This window comes from Saccopteryx leptura, chromosome 2, assembly GCF_036850995.1.
Source record: "Saccopteryx leptura isolate mSacLep1 chromosome 2, mSacLep1_pri_phased_curated, whole genome shotgun sequence".
NCBI classification, from domain to species: Eukaryota; Metazoa; Chordata; class Mammalia; order Chiroptera; family Emballonuridae; genus Saccopteryx; species Saccopteryx leptura.
In genome coordinates, this window is record NC_089504.1 from 132,169,439 (window position 1) to 132,189,298 (window position 19,860).

At 45.2% G+C, this 19,860-nt stretch overlaps 1 protein-coding gene across 1 annotated transcript in view; it reads right to left on the bottom strand.

Moving 5' to 3' along the window:
- Window positions 1–10,569: 10,569 nt before the first annotated feature.
- The window catches only part of SPATS2 (spermatogenesis associated serine rich 2), a 75,704-nt gene continuing 66,413 nt past the window's right edge, over window positions 10,570–19,860 (bottom strand). The window contains exons 10-12 of the mRNA XM_066368773.1: window positions 15,570–15,672; window positions 12,822–13,036; window positions 10,570–11,392 (exon numbers count right to left, since the gene is read on the bottom strand). Coding sequence (XP_066224870.1) covers window positions 11,102–11,392; window positions 12,822–13,036; window positions 15,570–15,672 — 609 coding nt within the window. The 3' untranslated portion in view covers window positions 10,570–11,101. The remainder of the gene's footprint in view (window positions 11,393–12,821; window positions 13,037–15,569; window positions 15,673–19,860) is intronic.

Consider the following 19,860-nt stretch of genomic DNA (forward strand, 5'->3'; position numbering starts at 1 on the left):
CTAGAGGGGCTCCAACTGTACAGGGTAAGTCTAAATTTGGTGGTGGTGGGGGCGGTCTAAACACAACCTCTGGGCATGCAAGCCTTTCTCAGCCTCAACTAGTCCCCTTGAAAATGGATCGTGCCATCTCTAGCAAATGCCGCTGCAGCGAGAAGCTGTTGAGAAATTGGAGGGTGGGTAGCCCTCCAAGGAAGGTTCAGATGGTCCCCGTGTGTGCCCCGGGAGTGAAAAGGGTATATGTGCGCACGGCTGTGTGTGTGTGTGTGTGTGTGTGTGTGTCTGTGAGGCTAGACTCTGTCTTTTCCCTATATTTATATTATTCTTCATCTAGGGTGTCAGGTTGCAAATATTGGGAACAGGTAGACGTCGAGCGCTGGGAAGAACTTCCTAACCTTCAGCGCGTGGCTCCTGGCGAGCCGGGAGTCAGGAGGTCCCGGCCTACGCTCCCCGCCCTGCTTCAGTCCTCCAAAACTCAGTTCTGAGCTGAAAGGGGATCTGGCAGGGGTTGGGTGCAGTGGCTGCAGGGACCCCCACCTACTCTGGTGAGGGGATGGGGAGGAGGATCCAGGCGGGCGGAGCGGAGCCAGCCCGTACTGCTGTCTCCTGCTGGTCTTTGGCGCTGCGTCGGTGCCCCCAGCCTCACGCTGCCTGGGCTGCTCCTCCTCCCTCCCACGGTTTGCCAGAGAGCGCGGCTACCGCCGGCGCCCAGAGGAACCGCCAGGGCCAAAACAGCAATTTGTTCCCGAACGAGTGAAGCTGGAGGCTCAGCACTCCTCACCCCTGTAGGGGATATATCCATAGTCATCAGTATGGCAAAGGAAGAAGTGTCATCCGCAATAAGGGCCGAAGTCTAGGCATCTGTATTAAAATGAACTGGTGCTTTAGGCGGAAAGGGAGGAAGCGTGCTCCTCCCCCAGTTCTCTGAATCCTGGACTCTTGCTTCCAGGAAGAGTAAGCCTAAGAGGAGTCTGCAGATCATGCTCTCTCTCTGCCACCAGGGCCCTGGGCTGCAAAGTAACTTACCCGCGTCCTTAGTGGCTCATCTATGTCCTTCCAAGGTGTCAGGCATTCTACTAAGGAAAGGGTGCAGTTTGAAGGTGGAATGAGGCTGTGGGCGAAAGCACCCACCAACTTGGGAACCAAGCCACCTAGTTCTGAATATAGCTCTGCTACTTACAGTGATTCTGTGACTTAATTTTCTTATCTGTGAAATGGGGATAATAACACTTCAGAGGTTTGTTAGGATTAAATGAGTCAAGGACTGACCGAGAAAAATGTAACATTTGCATCATGTCAGTGTTTATGATCTGAAATCTTAGAAAAGGAGCCCTGTGGAATAGGCAGGGTGGGTGCTACTTACACTCCATTTCACAAATGAGGAAACAGGTTCTACCTAGAGATACATATCTTTTACCAACTTGGTTTTTCTTCAGCAGTCTATCTCATTACCTAAGTCCCTAAATAAGGTCCTTCTGCCTTCTCCTTCCAACTCTCCCCACCCCAAACATAATACAAGGAGCAGGGAACTACAATTAAGGAGAGTAAGATGGGAGTTGGGGAGGAGTTGAAAAATGAACGGAGCACTGGGACATCAGAGAGCACTGGCTTCCACACTTTAATCTCCTTTCCCTTTCCCCTCCCAATTATTGACTCAGCCAGGCGAAGTGTCACAGCGAGGGGAAGGTTGAAGGAGAGCCCTGTTCAGAGATAGCTCAAAGCCACTGTCAACAAGAAACTCAGGAGGCTGCACTTTGGAGCTGCCGTGGGAGTATTATCTATTGATATAGAAGGAACAAGGAGAAAGAAAGGAAGAGCAAAGCAAGGGAAAAAAATGTTCAAGACACAAAAGATGGAAAAAGTCCCCACCCCCCAGGCACAGGCAGTCAGTCACTGTGCAGTGTGGGTGAGAACAGGTGGTTGTCGAGGAATAGAGCCTAGGGGGCCCTCCCTTCTCCTCCCCTCTCCACCCCCCTTTTTGGAGATCCTCAGGTGTGTCACTTAGTGTGGCCATTCTCCACTTCTAAGACAGTGTAGTGTGGTGGGAAAATCCCAGGGTTTCAAGTCAGACATTCTCTGCCATTAATCAGCTCAGTGAGCCTGGGAAGGGATGGGATGGGTGCTAAACTCAGAGCATCAGTGCCTTCATTTCTTTTTTCTTTTTTAAAATTTTATTTATTGATTTTTGGAGAGACAGGGAAAGAGATAAAGAGAAGAAGAGTGAGAAAGAGGGGCGAAAGCAGGAAGAATCTACTCATAGTAGTTCGTTTCTGTATGTTCCTTGACCAGACAAGCCCAGAGATTTGAACTGGAAATTTCAGTGGTCCAGGTCAATGCTTATCCACTGCGCCACCACAGGTCAGGCAGTTCCTCCACTTCTGAAATAATCTTTCTAAGAGGATTGTTGAGCTTAGAAAGTGGTAGTAATTGTTATTACAAATTCCCTAGTGCTTGCTCTGGCCTTGGGTGCTAGGACCACGGCAATGAGCTCAGAATGAGCCCTCTCGGAAGGTTCCCCTTTTCTACCAAAATAATCAAAGCACTTTGGTATACTCCAAGGCCTCCAGTCATTGCCCACCCCCTAGCTCTCATTTTAGGCCATTCCTTTTCTTTTTTTTTTTCAGAGACAGAGAGAAAGTCAGAGAGAAGGATAGATAGGGACAGACAGACAGGAATGGAGAGATGAGAAGCATCAATCATTAGTTTTTTGTTGCGCATTGCAACCCCTTAGTTGTTCATTGCTTGCTTTCTCATGTATGCCTTGACCACGGGTCTTCAGCAGATTGAGTAACCCCTTGCTTGAGCCAGCGACCTTGGGTTGAAACTGGTGAGCTTTTGCTCAAACCACATCAGATGAGCCCGCGCTCAAGCTGGCGACCTTGGGGTCTCGAACCTGGGTCCTCTGTATCCTAGTCTGACACTCTATCCACTGCGCCACTGCCTGGTCAGGCCATTCCTTTTCTTTTTATGTTCAATGTTAACTGCAGCATTACTATTAAAGTTTATTTTTCAATTACAGTTTACATTCAGTATTATTTTGTATTAGTTTCAGGTGTACAGCACAGTAGTTAATTACAGTGTGTCCGTAAAGTCATGGTGCACTTTTGACCGGTCACAGGAAAGCAACAAGACAATAGAAATGTGAAATCTGCACCAAATAAAAGGAAAACCCTCCCAGTTTCTGTAGGATGATGTGGCAGCATGTGCGCATGTGCAGATGATGATGTAACATCGTGTATGCAGCGGAGCAGCCACAGCCATGCCAGTCAAGATGTGGACGGTACAGAGGAAAGTTCAGTGTTCTGTGGCTCGCTAAATTCAAATCCGTGACCAAAGTGCAATGTGAATATTGGCACGTTTATAACGAAGCGCCACCACAAAGGAATAACATTACTCAGTAGGATAAGCAGTTGAAGGAAACCGGCAGTTTGGTGGAGAAACCCCTTTCTGGTAGGCCATCAGTCAGGGATGAGTCTGTAGAGGCTATACGGGATAGCTACCTAAGGAGCCCTAAAAAATCTGTGCGTGAGCCCACATCGAACTGCACTGAATAGGTATGAAACTGGGAGAGTTTTCCTTTTATTTGGTGCAGATTTCACATTTCTACCCTCTTTTGTTGCTTTCCTGTGACTGGTCAAAAGTGCACCATGACTTTACAGACACACTGTATATGCTTTACAAAAGCCATTTCTTTTAGTGGATGATCTTACCTAGTAAGGAAACCACAATAAACTTTCAAACAATGTACTCCTGGAAGATAGATGGTTTTATTAACAGATAAATAAACTGTTTTATGTCTCATGGCTAGCAGTGGAGGAACCGGGCCTGAACCAAGATTGAACTGAATTGACAGCAGTATGCGACTGTGCCAACTGCAAGGGTGCTTTGTCCTGTCCTTTGGTAAACAGCCTATAAAAGGCAACAGTATGGTCATTTTGATGAGTGGTCAGATAGTAACCTGTAGTAACTGCCCACTGTAACAGCAGCTTGGACTGCGGGCCTTGAGCAGGCTACTACAATCCTACCCAAAGCCAGCAAGAGTCTGAGAATCTGTGTTCTAGCAGCACCAGAAAATGGGTTTGTTTGAAATCGAGTTACAGAGAAGCTAACTGGGGTAAGCTGAAGAGATAGAAAAAAGGAGACCTGACTTTTCCCTGAAGAATCAGAGTGGGTGGTGTTTGTTCCTGCTGTTTTGACGGCAGTGAAGGGGCGGATGGGCTGGAAACAGTTGTGCTGGTTGTGGTGATGGTGGGTGAGTTTCCTCACCCAGAAAAATCTTCAGATAGTGTTTCCTCCTGGGTAAAGAGTAGCAATGTAGGTAATAAAAACCCCTCTGCACCTGTATGGAAATAACATTCTCTGTCTCCCCCCTGGGAAACCCTGCCCCCCCTTCTCTCCTACATGCTGCTGTGCTGGTGCTGCGTTAGTTAACCCAGGTCAGGGCCATTGGCATCCGGCCTGCTCCATCGGGAGGGCTCAGAAACTGGGGGTGGGGGTGCACTTTTCTGACAGGTATGGCACACAGACAAGAGGGGCACCATGCTGGGGGGATATAAATTAGAAAAGCTACAAAAGGGATAGGATTACTGAATTACTTTTTTGGTTAATAAGTCTGTATAGCTGGAGATAGGAGAAGTTTTTCATCCCTTTTTAACAGGGCAGAAGACACAGAAAGCAGGAGTTATGGTGAATGAACTGTCAACTGGTCACAGGTTGACTTAGACACTACGGTATTGCTCTGCAACAGCTGGTACAACAATGAATTCGTTGCTATTGTTCCCCCTTTCAAGTTCATGAAAAGCTTCAAAGATGTTATTGCGCAATGTTAGTTGCTCATATGGCTACCAAGTAGTGAAGCCAGAATTTAAATCCAAGTGTGTGTCTCAAAAGTCCAGGGTCTTTCCACTCTACCACACTGTCTAGGCACCAGACACGGCCTCCAAGAGCTTAAGGAAGAGCTAAGAGCTGTTTCCTTCAGCTAGAACCATTCATCTTAGCCTCAGAGCAGCACGTGTCTAGCACACAGTAGGTGCTTTAATGTTTGAAGAAAAGAATGTGCTTAGGTAGCTAAAGCAACCAGAAGTCAAGCTTGACTGATTTTACAGAATGTTGTCTGGCTACCAGCATTATGGCCTGGTACTCAACTGGTTAAAATAGGGACAAAATAGCTCCTTCTATCACTTGGTGACCCCCACACATGTATTGTTTTGGACACCTGTGTCTTCCATGAGATGTGTTCCATATGGATATAACCCTCACCAGATGGGACAAGAAGGTGAGATGAAATCACCATCAGGCAAGACCAAGCCTCTCTGTTAGGTCAAATGGTAGAATTTCCAGGGCCAACAAGTCATTATTCTACCAACCTCCAAAAGTATATAGCTTTGTTCAGACTGATAACCATGCATCCTAACTTTTCCAGGTCACTCCCAACCTAAGGCAGTTTTACCCTATTTTTCCTTATACATACATTAATATTCTCAAGTCTGTACCCTGGTTTGGGATTCTGAAATATATCGTCACCCTACCTATAACCACTGAACAAATGCCTGATCACCCCTTGAATAATTCCTAAAGTGGTGCTTTATCCATTTACTCACAGAAGACAGCATGGCTCTTTCATGCAACACTGTTACCTTGTATTATTTTAACTGTATGTCTAAGCTGCCCCAACTAGTTTATCAGCCCCTTGAAGGGATGTTTTAGTTATCTTTATCTCCTCTTAGCTTCCAGCTTAGCAACTGTACAAAGCACTCCCATACACTGTTGGTTAGAGTGTAAATCAATGCATCTTTAAGAGTACTTTGTAAATAACAGTGATCCAGTAATTATACTCCTAGGTATGTGTCCTAAGGGCACACATTCAAAAATGAGGAATGATATGCCTGACCAGGCGGTGGCGCAGTAGATAGAGCGTCAAACTGGGATGCGGAGGACCCAGGTTCGAAACCCCGAGGTCACCAGCTTGAACTCAGGCTCATCTGGTTTGAGCAAAGCTAACCAGCTTGAGCCCAAGGTTGCTGACTCAAGCAAGGGGTCATTCAATCTGCTGTAGCCCCCTGGTCAAGGCACATATGAGAAAGCAATCAATGAACTAAGGTGCTGCAATGAAGAATTGAAGCTTTTCATCTCTCTCTCTTCCTCTCTGTCTGTTCCTATCTGTCCCTTTCTCTGTCTCAAAAACAAAAAACAAATGGTTAACAATATGCATATTATGAGATGCTCATTTCAGCAATACTTATAATAGCAAAAAAACTGAAAACCATCATTTGGGACTGGTTAAACTAATTATGATAAATCTATACAATGGGATACTATGCAGCCATAAAAAGAACAAGGAATATTTGTGTATACCAACTTGGAAAGAGGTCTAAGTGATATATAGTCTTATAAGACACGTGCACTGGGACAGAAAATCTCTTAAGGGAATCATGAGGTACTTAAAGAGTGGTTGCTTAAGGGGTAGGGGCCAATAGTCAAGAGTGGGATGGAGGCGTATTTTTCATCATATGCAGTTTTGAACTGTTTAAATTTATTTTTAACATTTATATATATTGATAAACTAGTTATAAAAGGTGAGGACAAGTGAAAACAGCAACTTTATGGAATTATGCATAGTTTGATTCCTATTTATATAGAAGTATATCTGCATACTTAATTTTAGAAAATTTGTGGCAAGATATATAAGAAACTTATCAGTGGGACAAGACGGGAGGATTTTTTTGTGTGTATAACAGAGACAGAGAGAGGGACAGATAGGGACACACAGACAGAAAGGGAGAGATATGAGCAGCATGAATTCTTTATTTTGGCACCTTACTTGTTTATTGATTGCTTTCTCATATGTGCCTTGACCAGAGGGCTACAGCAGAATGAGTGACAGCTTTCTCAAACCAGCAACCCTAGGCTTAAGCCAGCAACCTTGGGCTTCAAGCCAGTGACCTTTGGGCTCAAGCCAGTGACCATGGGGGTCATGTCTATGATCCCATGCTCAAGCCAGCAACCCTGCGCTCAAGCTGGTGAGCCCGTGCTCAAGCCAGTGACCTCGGGGTTTCAAACCTGGGTTCTCTGAGTCCCGGTCTGACGCTCTATCCACTGAGCCACCCTTGGTAAGGCGGGGGGGGGGGGATTTTTTATTGTCCATTATGCATCCTTTTGTACCTTTGTAAAAAAATAAAATAAAACTAGTCTGGATTACTTAAGTGAATTTTAAGAATTGTCATAACTAAGCAGCCTAGGAAATATCTGATATCCATAATGAAGTTATGCTAATTTAAATGTTCTCTCTCGAGTGGCACATACTTTTAGAGCTAAGAAACCTGAAGTTTCAAGTCCTATCTCTAACTTGGGAAAGGACAAGACATCAATCTTTTTTTATTTTATTTTATTTTATTTTATAGGAGACAGAGAGAGAGAGAGAGAGAGAGAGAGAAGGGGGGAGGAGCAGAAAGCATCAACTCCCTCCCATATGTGCCTTGACCAGGCAAGCCCAGGGTTCCGAACCAGCAACCTCAGCGTTCCAGGTCGACGCTGGATCCACTGCGCCACCACAGGTCAGGCCAAGACATCAATCTTTAAAGGGAAATGGAAAGGGAAGGAAAAATGATGACTAGGTAGGATCTCTCTGACCAGCCAGTGAGAGCTGCCCAGAGTTTGAAGCCTCCCTTCTCTTGGAAAGTCCAGAGCTACAATGGGAGCAATGAGTAGGCGGCACAATTCAAACTTAAGATAACTTATTTTCATTGAAGAAAGTTAAATTGGCAAATTGAGAATATCTACAACAAAAGATCCTAAATGAATTATGGTTTGGGCATGATTTAAAAAAGAATCACAGAACAAATATGATCCCTTTTTTATGAAATAGAACAACACAAAAGAACCTATATATTTATGTGTATATACACATATATGCTTTGAAAAAGGTCTATAAGGGTATATACCAAAATTATTTTTGTGTGTGTGACAGAAATAGACAAACAGAGAGAGGGACAGATAGGGGCAGACAGGCAGAAAGGGAGAGAGATGAGAAGCATCAATTCTTCATTGCAGCTCCTTAGTCTCCTTAGTTGTTCATTGATTGTTTTCTCATATATGCCTTGACTGTGGGGCTACAGCAGACTGAGTGACCCCTTGCTCAAGCCAGCAACCTTGGGCTTCAGGCCAGTGACCTTGGAGTCATATCTATGATCCCATGCTCAAGCCAGCAACCCCATGCTCAAGCTGGCGACCTCGGGGTTTCAAACCTGGGTCCTCTGTGTTCCGCGTTCCAGTCCAACGCTCTATCCACTGCACCACTGCCTGGTCAGGCTACACACCAAATTATTAATAGTCATTACTAATTCTGAGGAATAGAATAAGAAAATAAAAACTTTAACTTTCTCTTTTTACCTCTCTGTATTACTTGATATTTTAAATACTCCTTTTGTAATTAAAATATATAGAAAGCCTGACCTGTTGTGGCGCAGTGGATAAAGCGTTGACCTGGAACACTGAGGTCACCAGTTCAAAACCCTGGGCTTGCCTGGTTAAGGCACATATGGGAGTTGATGCTTCCTGCTCCTCCCCCCTTTCTCTCTTTCTCTCTCTCTCTCATTCTAACTCTCTCTCTTCTCTAAAATGAATACATAAAAAAATTAAAATATATAGAAAATCTTCCTAAATTTCAAAGTTTTTATAGTCACAGATAAAAATCTTCATATACTTTCCTATAAGAAGATTTTAATTTCAACTTAAAGACAGTTTTGACAAACAGTGGCTTCCCCTCTGTCTGGGTGTTTAAATACAGTTTTGCCTGGATCCATGGATAGACCTCATACTCCTCCAAGGTTGCTTCAACCTCAGGATTTCCTATAAAGTAAGGTAGGCAATTAAACAGAAAAGCAGGACTTTCTCCTCACACACAGCAAGCTGATGATGTTGTTGAACAAATCCCCCAAAATGAAGGCCCTGGCCGGATAGCTCAAGTGGTAGAGCGTCGGCCTGGCATGCAGAAGTCCCGGGTTCGATTCCCGGCCAGGGCACACAGGAGAAGCGCTCATCTGCTTCTCCACCCCTCCCCATCTCCTTCCTCTCTGTCTCTCTCTTCCCCTCCCGCAGCGAGGCTCCATTGGAGCAAAGATGGCCCGGGCACTGGGGATGGCTCCTTGGCCTCTGCCCCAGGCGCTAGAGTGGCTCTGGTAGCGGCAGAGCAACGCCCCGGAGGGGCAGAGCATCGCCCCCTGGTGGGCGTGCCGGGTGGATCCCTGTCGGGCACATGCGGGAGTCTGTCTGACTGTCTCTCCCCGTTTCCAGCTTCAGAAAAATACAAAAAAAAAAAAAAAATCCCCCCAAATGAGGTGATCAGCCTTTTAGAAAATGGCTTCCAGTACTCCTCGACTATTGTTTTCATTACTGAAAGTCACACGCACACTCTCTTTCTCTCTAAATCTGTTCAACCAACCTGAACCCTGGCAGCTCAGCTTCAGCTAAAGAGCCAGGGGAAGCCCTGAGGCAGCTAAGTTCTGCACCACTGCTACTTCGTGTTTGTGGTTCAGACTTGGGAGAACAATGCTGGAGAAATAAATAGCTCTGCTATTATTAAATCATAGATGCTATGAGTGGGGGTAGTGTGGAAGGGTCTGGCACCAATGCCACCTGCTACATGAGGGAGCTCGATTACACTGTTACAGTCACTACTCTCAAGGGACAGGCAGGGAGGAGAGGGGTGCTGATATAACCTTTGGTTGCCTGGGAGAGCTGTTGGCAGCTGTGGTTTTTCTAAGCTGGTTAGCTCTCCTTTGGAAAGTCACCATTCCCTCTCCTATGACTCTGTCCCACAGGAACAGCTGCATTTGCTCATCCTGGCTTTCACACTGGTTCAGAAGCTAAGTGGCGGACAGATGACTTAGGCACAGTCACCCTCATTTAAGCCCCAGGCAAGCTGTCTGAGACTTCTACCCCATAAGATCCAAAGAAAAACAGATAATAAAAAGAAGTAATTTGCTGCTGGGAAACAAATGTGGGAACATTTTTGCAGTTGTTTTTATTTACTGAACTATAAAGATTAACTGAGGCAATTTTCTGATGGGTAACACCCCAGATTAACACTAATTATATCACTATAAATTTGTTTCAGGATAAGAATATGATTTAGGAAAGAGGTAGAATAACAAAAATCTTCAAACATTAAAACAAAGAAACATGAAAACAAACAAACATTAAAAAAAAGAAAGACTTTTTTCCCTTCTTTTAACTTTAACTAAATGCTCCTTTCCCACAGACTTCCCTAGATTGGTTTGCAGTCAAAGGTGATAGGAAACAAGGCTTTGGGCATTTTGAAGAAACTGTAGGTTAAGCTACTGTGCCAAGCAGGAGACTGAAACCCTGACCTGTGCGTCAGTCTCAGACACAGTCTGGAAGGAGAGGCAGTTTCTCAAATATTTCCTAGTGTTCTTCCCTTTTCATCAATTAAGTTTCACGTTCTCTGGCTAATTCAATGTGGCACACAATCCCTCATTGCATCTCCTGGTTAAACTATTGTTTAGAGCAGGGGTCTCAAACTCGGGGCCCACGGGCCGCATGCGGCCCGCAGACTAATCCACGAAGTTTGATTAGTCTGCGGGTCGCACAAAATTGATGGGCGGGCCCCACGGCCGCGAGTTTGAGACCCCTGGTTTAGAGGGTACCTAACAGGCATGGGTGGCTTTGCTTGGACTGGAAGGGCAGAAGGACTAGCTCTGCTCCATCTCCCTATTGAGAGCCTAAATGGGGGGGGGGGGGGAGTTTGCTGAGGAAGGCCTCTTTGGGCAACTGAAAGGCCTGGTGCCCTGAGAAGAACACTGCTTACCCTTGGGAAACCTGGCAACAGCTGTCCATGATTCCTGGTGGAAATGACCAATCAGAATCAACCCATGTCAGTGGGAAAGGTTAAGGGGAAAAAAAGAGCTTCCCCCCCAAAAAATGGTAAAAAGGAAATTAGAAAAAAAGAAACCAAAAATATTTAGAATGGCATAAAAAGTGATATGTGAAAACTTCTTTTTGTTATTAAATCTAGCTATAAGTTTCCTAAAGTCTAGTTACCAAGTTGAATTGTGGAATAGAGGAGAGAGGCCAACTGGAATTTCCCTTAACAGTTCACAGCTTCAGGATGAGAGGTCCTGGGTTTGCGCTGGGGGAGCCCCTTTTGAATGGGGGCTTGGGTGGGCTGGCTTCCATTGGTCCCTGCAGAGTGAGCCTGGCCCTGCTCACTAGCATTTCCTGGTGCCTGGGGTGGTACACTCTGATACTTGGAACCAGATGAATATGAGTTATTTCTGTAACGACCCACACTGTCATGTTGCCCTTGGTTTGAGGGGTCATTGAACTTTCGGCCTTGTGGCCTGTAGCCTTGTCCTCCTCTTCTGTTCCTGGGCAACACCTAAGGATAAAAGAATACATGTTCAAAGCACTCTGGCACTGTGGTACTCTGTTTGTTTCAGTTTAGTTTATAGGAGTATTCTGACACCATAATTGTGGTATTCCATGCTTGGGACTTAGTTATCTTTCAAGATTCACAGAATTCTGTCAGCCAGTTCAACCTAGCCACTACATCAGAAATAATATATGTTTCACTATTTTTTCCTGCCTTTCACCCTTAGGCTCTTCTCCAATGAAGAGGAGTTCACTTTTCTTTAGTTGGGCACAAGATAAAAAAGGAAGATAGAATATTCTTTGGGTTGTTGCAAGCCCTCATTTGGGCAAGTATCCTGTCATATGTCTGAAGTTTGCAGATATAAGCAATCTGTAAATATAATGAACACTTGTTATAATAAAATAAACATTATGATCTACTTTGCTATATGTCATGAATCACAGGTTCTGTGGTTATGTGTGTCACAATGCTGCTGTGACATTAGTACATTTTTACCTTGCAACCCAGAAAACTTATGGTATGGAATTTTGTTTTTGTCTTCCAGTTCCAATGTAATACCACTTCTAAAGAATTACTGACAGCACTGCCTTGAATTGCTCTTACGTATTTTTCTCGAACCAAGGAAAAGAAACTGCACATGCTTCAAATTTCTAGTGTTTGCTCCCCAAGGCATGAGGTTCCCTCTCTCTCTCCCTGATATTATACATTGTGTTCTAGGGAGTTGTTGCTTCACTCTGTTAACCTGCCACTGTGACACTTACCCACCTTGAGATGGGTGCACGACTCCCAGTGTGACTATTACCAGGTGTTATTAACTACAACACCTAGTATCACTGCCCACATCAGAAAGTCATCAGTCTTGGTAACAGGAAATCTAAGCTGACTGGTAGTTTGGAACAGACATACCAAACGCTTTCTCTGGAACTAACTGGGGCTGAAGGGATTCAAAATAGGTATGGAATGGGAATAAAGAAAGGAAGGTGGCCCTGGCCAGTTGGCTCAGCGGTAGAGCGTCGGCCTGGCGTGCGGGGGACCCGGGTTCGATTCCTGGCCAGGGCACATAGGAGAAGCGCCCATTTGCTTCTCCACCCCGCCTCCTTCCTCTCTGTCTCTCTCTTCCCCTCCCGTAGCCAAGGCTCCATTGGAGCAAAGATGGCCCCGGGCGCTGGGGATGGCTCCTTGGCCTCTGCCCCAGGCGCTGGAGTGGCTCTGGTCGCGACAGAGCGACACCCCGGAGGGGCAGAGCATCGCCCCCTGGTGGGCAGAGCATCGCCCCTGGTGGGCGTGCTGGGTGGATCCCGGTCGGGCGCATGCGGGAGTCTTTCTGACTGTCTCTCCCCGTTTCCAGCTTCAGAAAAATACAAAAAAAAAAAAAAAAAAAAAAAAAAGAAAGGAAGGTAATATACTGAGCTGTCAGGTGTGGAAGCCAGGTTACCTCTCGATGAGGCTGACAGGACCGACCACTGGAGTGTGTTGTGCCTGCAGGAGTCTCTCCTGGTGCTGAGTTTTTCTTGTTAGCACTTGTAAGGCTGGGAGCAGAGGCACAGGCAGACGAGGAAGCAGCAGAGGCATCACACAAGCTACTCAAGGACACAGATGTAACTGAGCTACACCGGGACCGGGTTGAATAGCTGTTCTTTGGATGGGACACTGAAACAGAAATATAAGAAATATGTGGTCATATTATGGAAGAGCATAAAAAAGTAAGGTTTTCCCTATTTCTCCACTTCACAATCAGCAATTTAAGATATAGAACTGTCTACTTGAGTAGTTGTAAAGAAAAGCTTATAAAATGGGTAACAAAAAGGGAACTCTCCCTTCTGTCTTATTCTTGCACTCCCTCCAAATCCCCACCACTCACTCTGTAAAGGCACACTTAGAGATAGAACAACAGTTTAAGATCAGAGTGATCCATCCCCCTACCAACTAATGACTCCTTGACACTTCCTTTTACTTAAACTCCTGGCTGTGGCTCTGGCAGTTGACTAAGTCTGGGAATAATAATATAAGCCATATGTTCAGTTACCTATGTGAGGAACACTCTAAAGTACAGACTTTGCAAAGAAAGAAAAAGGTAAAAGCTAAAGCTTTTTTTTTTTTTTTTTTAGAGAGAGAGACAGGACGATGAGAAGGATCAACTCATAGTTGTGGCACTTTAGTTGTTCATTGATTGCTTCCCATCTATGCCTTGACTGGCAGGCTCCAGCTGAGCCAGTGATCCCTTGCTCAAAGAAGTGACCTTTGGGCTCAAGCTAGCAACCATGTGACCTTGTGCTCAAGCTGGTGAGCCTGCACTCAAGCCAGCAACCTCGGGGTTTTGAACTTGGCACCTCAGTGTCACAGGTTGATGTTCTCTCCACTGTGTCACCACTAGTCAGGTGGTAAACTAAATCTTTGAAAGAATTTTTGAATAATGCACAGTATAAATAATCAAGATTAGCTAATATAAACAGAACTAGTCTTTACTATAAACATGGATCTTCCTAAGGTTCTTTTGCAAAAACAATCCCAAATTCAAGATACTAATCTAGATGAAAAATATTAGCATTTTAAATTTGAATTTATTCAGAATTCAATGGTTTACTGCTGTTCACTAGATTTTTTCTTGGTGTTAAGCCTGGACTAATGTTGAGTTCATAATCACTGCCTCAGATCCAACATTTTACTTTTATACTGAGATGGAAAGACAAAGGAGCTCAACCTGACTGGTGGTGGCACAGTGGACAGAGCATCAGCTTGGGATGCTGAGGGCCCTGGTTAAAAGCCCAAGGTCACTGGCTAAAGTATGGGGTCGCTGGCTTGAGTGTGGATCGCTGACTTGAGCAAGAGGTCACTGGCTGAGCTTGAGCCCCACACTGATCCTATGAGAAACAATCAATAAACAACGAAAGTGAAGCAACTATGAGTTGATACTTCTCATCTCCTCCTGTCCCCCTCTCTCCCTTTCTGACTCTCTCTTAAAAACAAAACAAAACAAAAACAGGCCCTGGTCAGTTGGCTCAGGGGTAGAGCGTCAGCCGGGCGTGTGGACATTCCAGATTTGATTCCTGGTCAGGGCACCCAAGAGAAGGGACCATTTGCTTCTCCACCCCTCCCCTTCTTTCTCTCTTTTCCCCTCCTGAAGCCATGACTCAATTGGAATAAGTTGGCCCTGAGTGGTGAGGATGGCTCCATGGCCTCTGCCTCAGATGCTGAAAAGAGCTAAGTTGCTAGGCAATGGAGCAACGCCCCAGATGGGCAGAGCACTGCCCCCTAGTGGGCTTTCCAGGTGGATCTCAGTAGAGGCACATGTGGGAGTCTGTTTCTCCGTCTCCCCTCCTCTCACTGAAGAAAAAAAAAAAGGAACAGAGGAGCTGAGCTCAGGGTTAGTGTCACAACAAATTCTTCCTTAGAGGCACCACCCCCTTTGAAGCTATTATTTAAGTACCTATAACGTGCCAGGCAAAGCTGGTATTATCCTCTTCATTTTGTAGAGGAGTATAAAATGAGGTTCAAAGAAGTCAGTATAGAGGCAAGTATTCAAACTTGGTCTGACTCCACAGCTTCATGTTCTTTCTCTATACTATGTATCATATACCTCTCAACTCAAGAGAGAATGGATGAAAAAATTCTTATGCAAATTGAAGGCCCATCCTCAGGACTCAAAGCATCTGCATCTACTGACTTTTTAAAGATCTCAGTATTACTTTTCATAAAAACAAACAAAAACACGAGAGGCTCTAAAGAAGAATCAGTGGTGGCCTTGGCTGGTTGACTCAGTGGATAGAGCGTCAGCCCGGCGTATGGATGTCTTGGGTTTGATTCCCGATCAGGGCACACAAGAGAAGGGTCCATCTGCTTCTCTCTCCCTCCCTCTCCCCCTTCTCTCCCTCTTCCTCTCCCACAGCCAGTGGCTCAACTGGTTCGAGCATTGGCCTGGGCGCTGAGGACAGCTCAGTTGGTTCGAGCACTTCAGCCTCAGGTGCTAAAAATAGCTGGGTTGATTTGAGCATTGGCCCTAGACAGGGGTTGCCAAATGGATCCCAGTTGGGGTACATGCAGGAATCTGTCTATCTCCCCTCCTCTCACTTAAAAAGAAAAAAAAAAAAAGAATCAGTGGAGAAGCCAATTGGCACTTCAGTCTGTAATTAGGACACTGTGGTCTTTTTACCACCATCTCTAGTGCCCAGAATATCTATCTCACCTTGTCCAAATGAATCAATGTTCTTCTTTAGGGTCTCTACATCACAGGTGAACCGGGCTACTCGTCCCAGATCCTCGTCATATTTACGTTCACTAACAAAGTGCTGGAGAAAGGGCAAAGAAAGGCCTCCAGTTGAGACAAACGATATACATGGAATCTACAGCTTGCTATGTATAGATAATACAGACTTCTTTTCAGTTGAATTCTTTATACTGCTTCAAAGTTTACTCAATGACTACAATTATTACCAATACTGGGTGATTGACAAAATCCAGTCATTTTCTTCAGAGACCAAAGATAAGTGTATTTGGGAGCTTGTATTATGAAATACTACATGATGGTCAAAGCCCACTAAATATAATGAAGAGAAAGGAGAAAGAATTTATAGTAGAGGGCCATCTTTCCACTGCTAGCTACTCTCCACACTGTTCCATTTTATACAGAAGCAGAGGCTACAGCAAAAACACTCATAAGTTACAACAGTGATTCCATTTAAATAGATGGTTTAGTGTTCTTTAACAGGAACTTCCTTAGGAAACCCACTTCAACTCTTTAGGGTTTGTTAGTCCGTGAAATAGAAACAATTTCTTGGACCTGGCCAGTGGCTCAGTAGACAGAGCACTGGCCCAGCATATGGACGTCCCAGGTTCGAATCCCAGTCAGGGTACACAGGAGAAGTAACCATCTGTTTCTTCCCCCTTCCCCTCCTGCAGCCAATAGCTCTATTGATTCGAGTGTGGCCCTAGGCATTGAGGATAGTTGTGGAAGCACATCAATCTTAGGCACTAAAAATAGCTCAGTACTTGAGCATTGGCCCCAGATGGGGTTGCCTGGGTGAATACTGGTAAGGGCACATGAGGAAGTCTGCTTCACTATCTCTCTTCTTCTAGAAAGAAAGGAAAGAAGAAAAAGAAAGAAGGGAAGGGAAGAGAAGGGAAAGGAAGGGAAGGGAGGAAGAAGGGAGTGAAAGGGACAGGAGGGGAGGAGAAGGAAGGGAGGGGGAGGGGTGGGGGAGAGGGAGGAAGGGAGGGAGGAAGGAAGGGAGGGAGGAAGGAAGGAAGGAAGGAAGGAAGAAAGGAAGGGAGGAAGGAAGGAAGGAAGGGAGGGAGGGAGGAAGGAGAGAAAGAAAAATTTCTTGATATGGAAAATCATTTATGTGAAAAATCAATTTTACAAATGAGAAATTTATGCTGCAAATAATTTAATCCTTTAAGTAGACTGAGCTGAGAAGTAAGTAATCTCTTGGGTCAAAAACTATACTATAGAGGCCCTGGCAGGTTGGCTCAGTGGTAGAGTGTCGGCCTGGCGTGCAGAAGTCCCGGGTTCGATTCCCAGCCAGGGCACACAGGAGAAGCGCCCATCTGCTTCTCCACCCCTCCCCCTCTCCTTCCTCTCTCTCTCTTCCCCTCCCGCAGCCGAGGCTCCATTGGAGCAAGGATGGCCTGGGCGCTGGGGATGGCTCCTTGGCCTCTGCCCCAGGCGCTAGAGTGGCTCTGGTCGCAACAGAGCGACACCCCGGAGGGGCAGAGCATCGCCCCCTGGTGGGTGTGCCAGGTGGATCCCGGTCGGGAGCATGCGGGAGTCTGTCTGACTGTCTCTCCCCGTTTCCAGCTTCAGAAAAGTACAAAAAGAAAAAAAAGAAAAAAAAGAAAAAAAAAAGCTACACTATAGAAATTATGGGACTAAAACCATGTTACGAATAAAGTGTTTCTGAGGGTCTATTTCAATAAACAATTTCTAAGGTAGGCTGGAATAATTTTTTTCAGATAAAAAAGAAAAGTTATAATTTTTTTTAAGAGGAAGGGAGAGAGAGAAACACACACAGAGGCAGGAGGGAGGGAGAGAGTTGAGAAGCATCAACTTGTTGCATCGCTTTTTTTTAGTTGCTCATTGATTATTTCTCATACGTGCCTTGACTACTTGCTCAAGTCAGCAACCTCAGGCTCAAGCCAGTGACCATGGGATCATATTGACGATCCCATGCTCAAGCCAGAGACCTCAGGGTTTCGAATCTGGGACCTCTGCATCCCAGGTCAATATTCTATCCACCGTACAATCATCAGTCAGTCTGCTCTACTTATTAATGCATTCATTAGCATTTGACTCATCTTTTTTAAGTGCCCTGACTGGGAATCAAACCCGTAACCTTGGTGTATCAGGATGATGTTCTAACCAACTAAGCTACTTGGCCAAGGCCAAAAAATATTATTCTTGCCCTGGTGGTTGGCTCAGCGGTAGAGCGTCGGCCTGGTGTGTGGGGGACCCGGGTTCGATTCCCGGCCAGGGCACATAGGAGAAGCGCCCATTTGCTTCTCCACCCCACCCCCTCCTTCCTCTCTGTCTCTCTCTTCCCCTCCTGCAGCCAAGGCTCCATTGGAGCAAAGATGGCCCGGGCGCTGGGGATGGCTCCATGGCCTCCCATGGAGCGACGCCCCGGAGGGGCAGAGCATCGCCCCCTGGTGGGCAGAGCATTGCCCCTGGTGGGCGTGCCGGGTGGATCCCGGTCAGGCACATGCGGGAGTCTGTCTGACTGCCTCTCCCCGTTTCCAGCTTCAGAAAAATACAAAAAAAAAAAAAATATTCTTCTTCTAGGTATAATTTAAAATAATTGAACTCCTTTGAGCAGTCCTATAACTTGTGGTGGTCTAATTCCACTTTGGATTGTCAAATCCAAATGCATCAGAATCCTTGAGATGCATCTAGAAGCAGTGAAAGGGAAAAGAGAAATAAAAATTACCTCTGGTCCTTGAAGTCCTAAAGCTTCAGAGTATATTGTGACTTAAGAAAGCACACATACCTCTGTGGCAAAGCCTTCAGACATATAATATCAGTTTGAGATTAAGTCCGAAACAAATTCTAGAGTTTGTTGAGCCAAAGAACAGGAATGACGGAAATAAAATGATCTGAAAATAAGACATTTAAATTGCATAGCACCCACTTCAGTACACTGAAAATGTGGAGAGAAACAGATCCCTAGTCAGTCTTCAGAAATATTTCTAGCAGCTTTTCAACCATGTGGGAAGGAGAACAGATGAAGACTGTGAAAGCCAGAATTCTCATCTAATTCCAAAGGGGTTTCCAGCTTCTCTCAGATAGTTGAATGAGACTGACTGGCATCAATGTGAAGACTTTCTATAAAATTTAGTAGCATGCCCTGGCTGGTTGGCTCAGTGGTAGTGTCGGCCTGGTGTGCGGAAGTCCCGGGTTCGATTCCCGGCCAGGGCACACAGGAGAGGCGCCCATCTGCTTCTCCACCCCTCCCCCTCTCCTTCCTCTCTGTCTCTCTCTTCCCTTCCCGCAGCCAAGGCTCCATTGGAGCAAAGATGGCCCGGGCGCTGGGGATGGCTCCATGGCCACTGCCTCAGGAGCTGGAGTGGCTCTGGTCGCAACAGAGTGATACCCCGGATGGGCAGAGCATCGCCCCCTGGTGGGCATGCCAGGTGGATCCCGGTTGGGTGCATGCGGGAGTCTGTCTGACTGCCTCCCTGTTTCCAGCTTCAGAAAAATACAAAAAAAAAATTAGTAACATAGTTTTAGTTAATCAGAAAATGGTAATTTAAAATTTACATTGTTTTGCTATTTTACCCCAATAGAGTCTAAGGGAAAGAAGTGAGAGAACAATAACATGACTTAGGATTTGTGTGAAACACTAAGTCAGAATGTTGACAAGGATACTTCTAAGAGTTTAGTGATCTTCCATCTATGCTTTTATTTTACAAAAACTGTTATATAGCCTACACAGCAAGTATTCCTCTTAAATATGGCAATAATTCTCACGTATGCAGAAAGAACAGAAGTTAAGGGTTCAGGAGTAGGGCAGGCCAACTCCCTTTGTTCATCTACCTACAGTTTAAAAACAATTACTTAGAACATCAGTGTCTACAACAGTGGTAGTCAACCTGGTCCCTACCGCCCACTAGTGGGCGTTCCAGCTTTCATGGTGGGCGGTAGCGGAGCAACCAAAGTATTATATAAATAGAAAGATAAGATTTAACTATAGTAATTTGTTTTATAAAGATTTATTCTGCCAAACTTAGTGAAAATCCAACATAAAGTACTTAGAAAGTAATTATTATTATATGCTTTAACTTCTTATAACTCTGCTTCATAAATTTTATAAAGTAAAGTTACTTCCCTACTTTATAAATCACCATTACTGTGGAACCAGTGGCGGTTAGAAAATTTTACTACTAACAGAGATACAAAAGTGGGTGGTAGGTATAAAAAGTTGACTACCCCTGGTCTACAACTACCAATGAGTATCCCAAACTCTCTCAGGTTCCCATGGTTA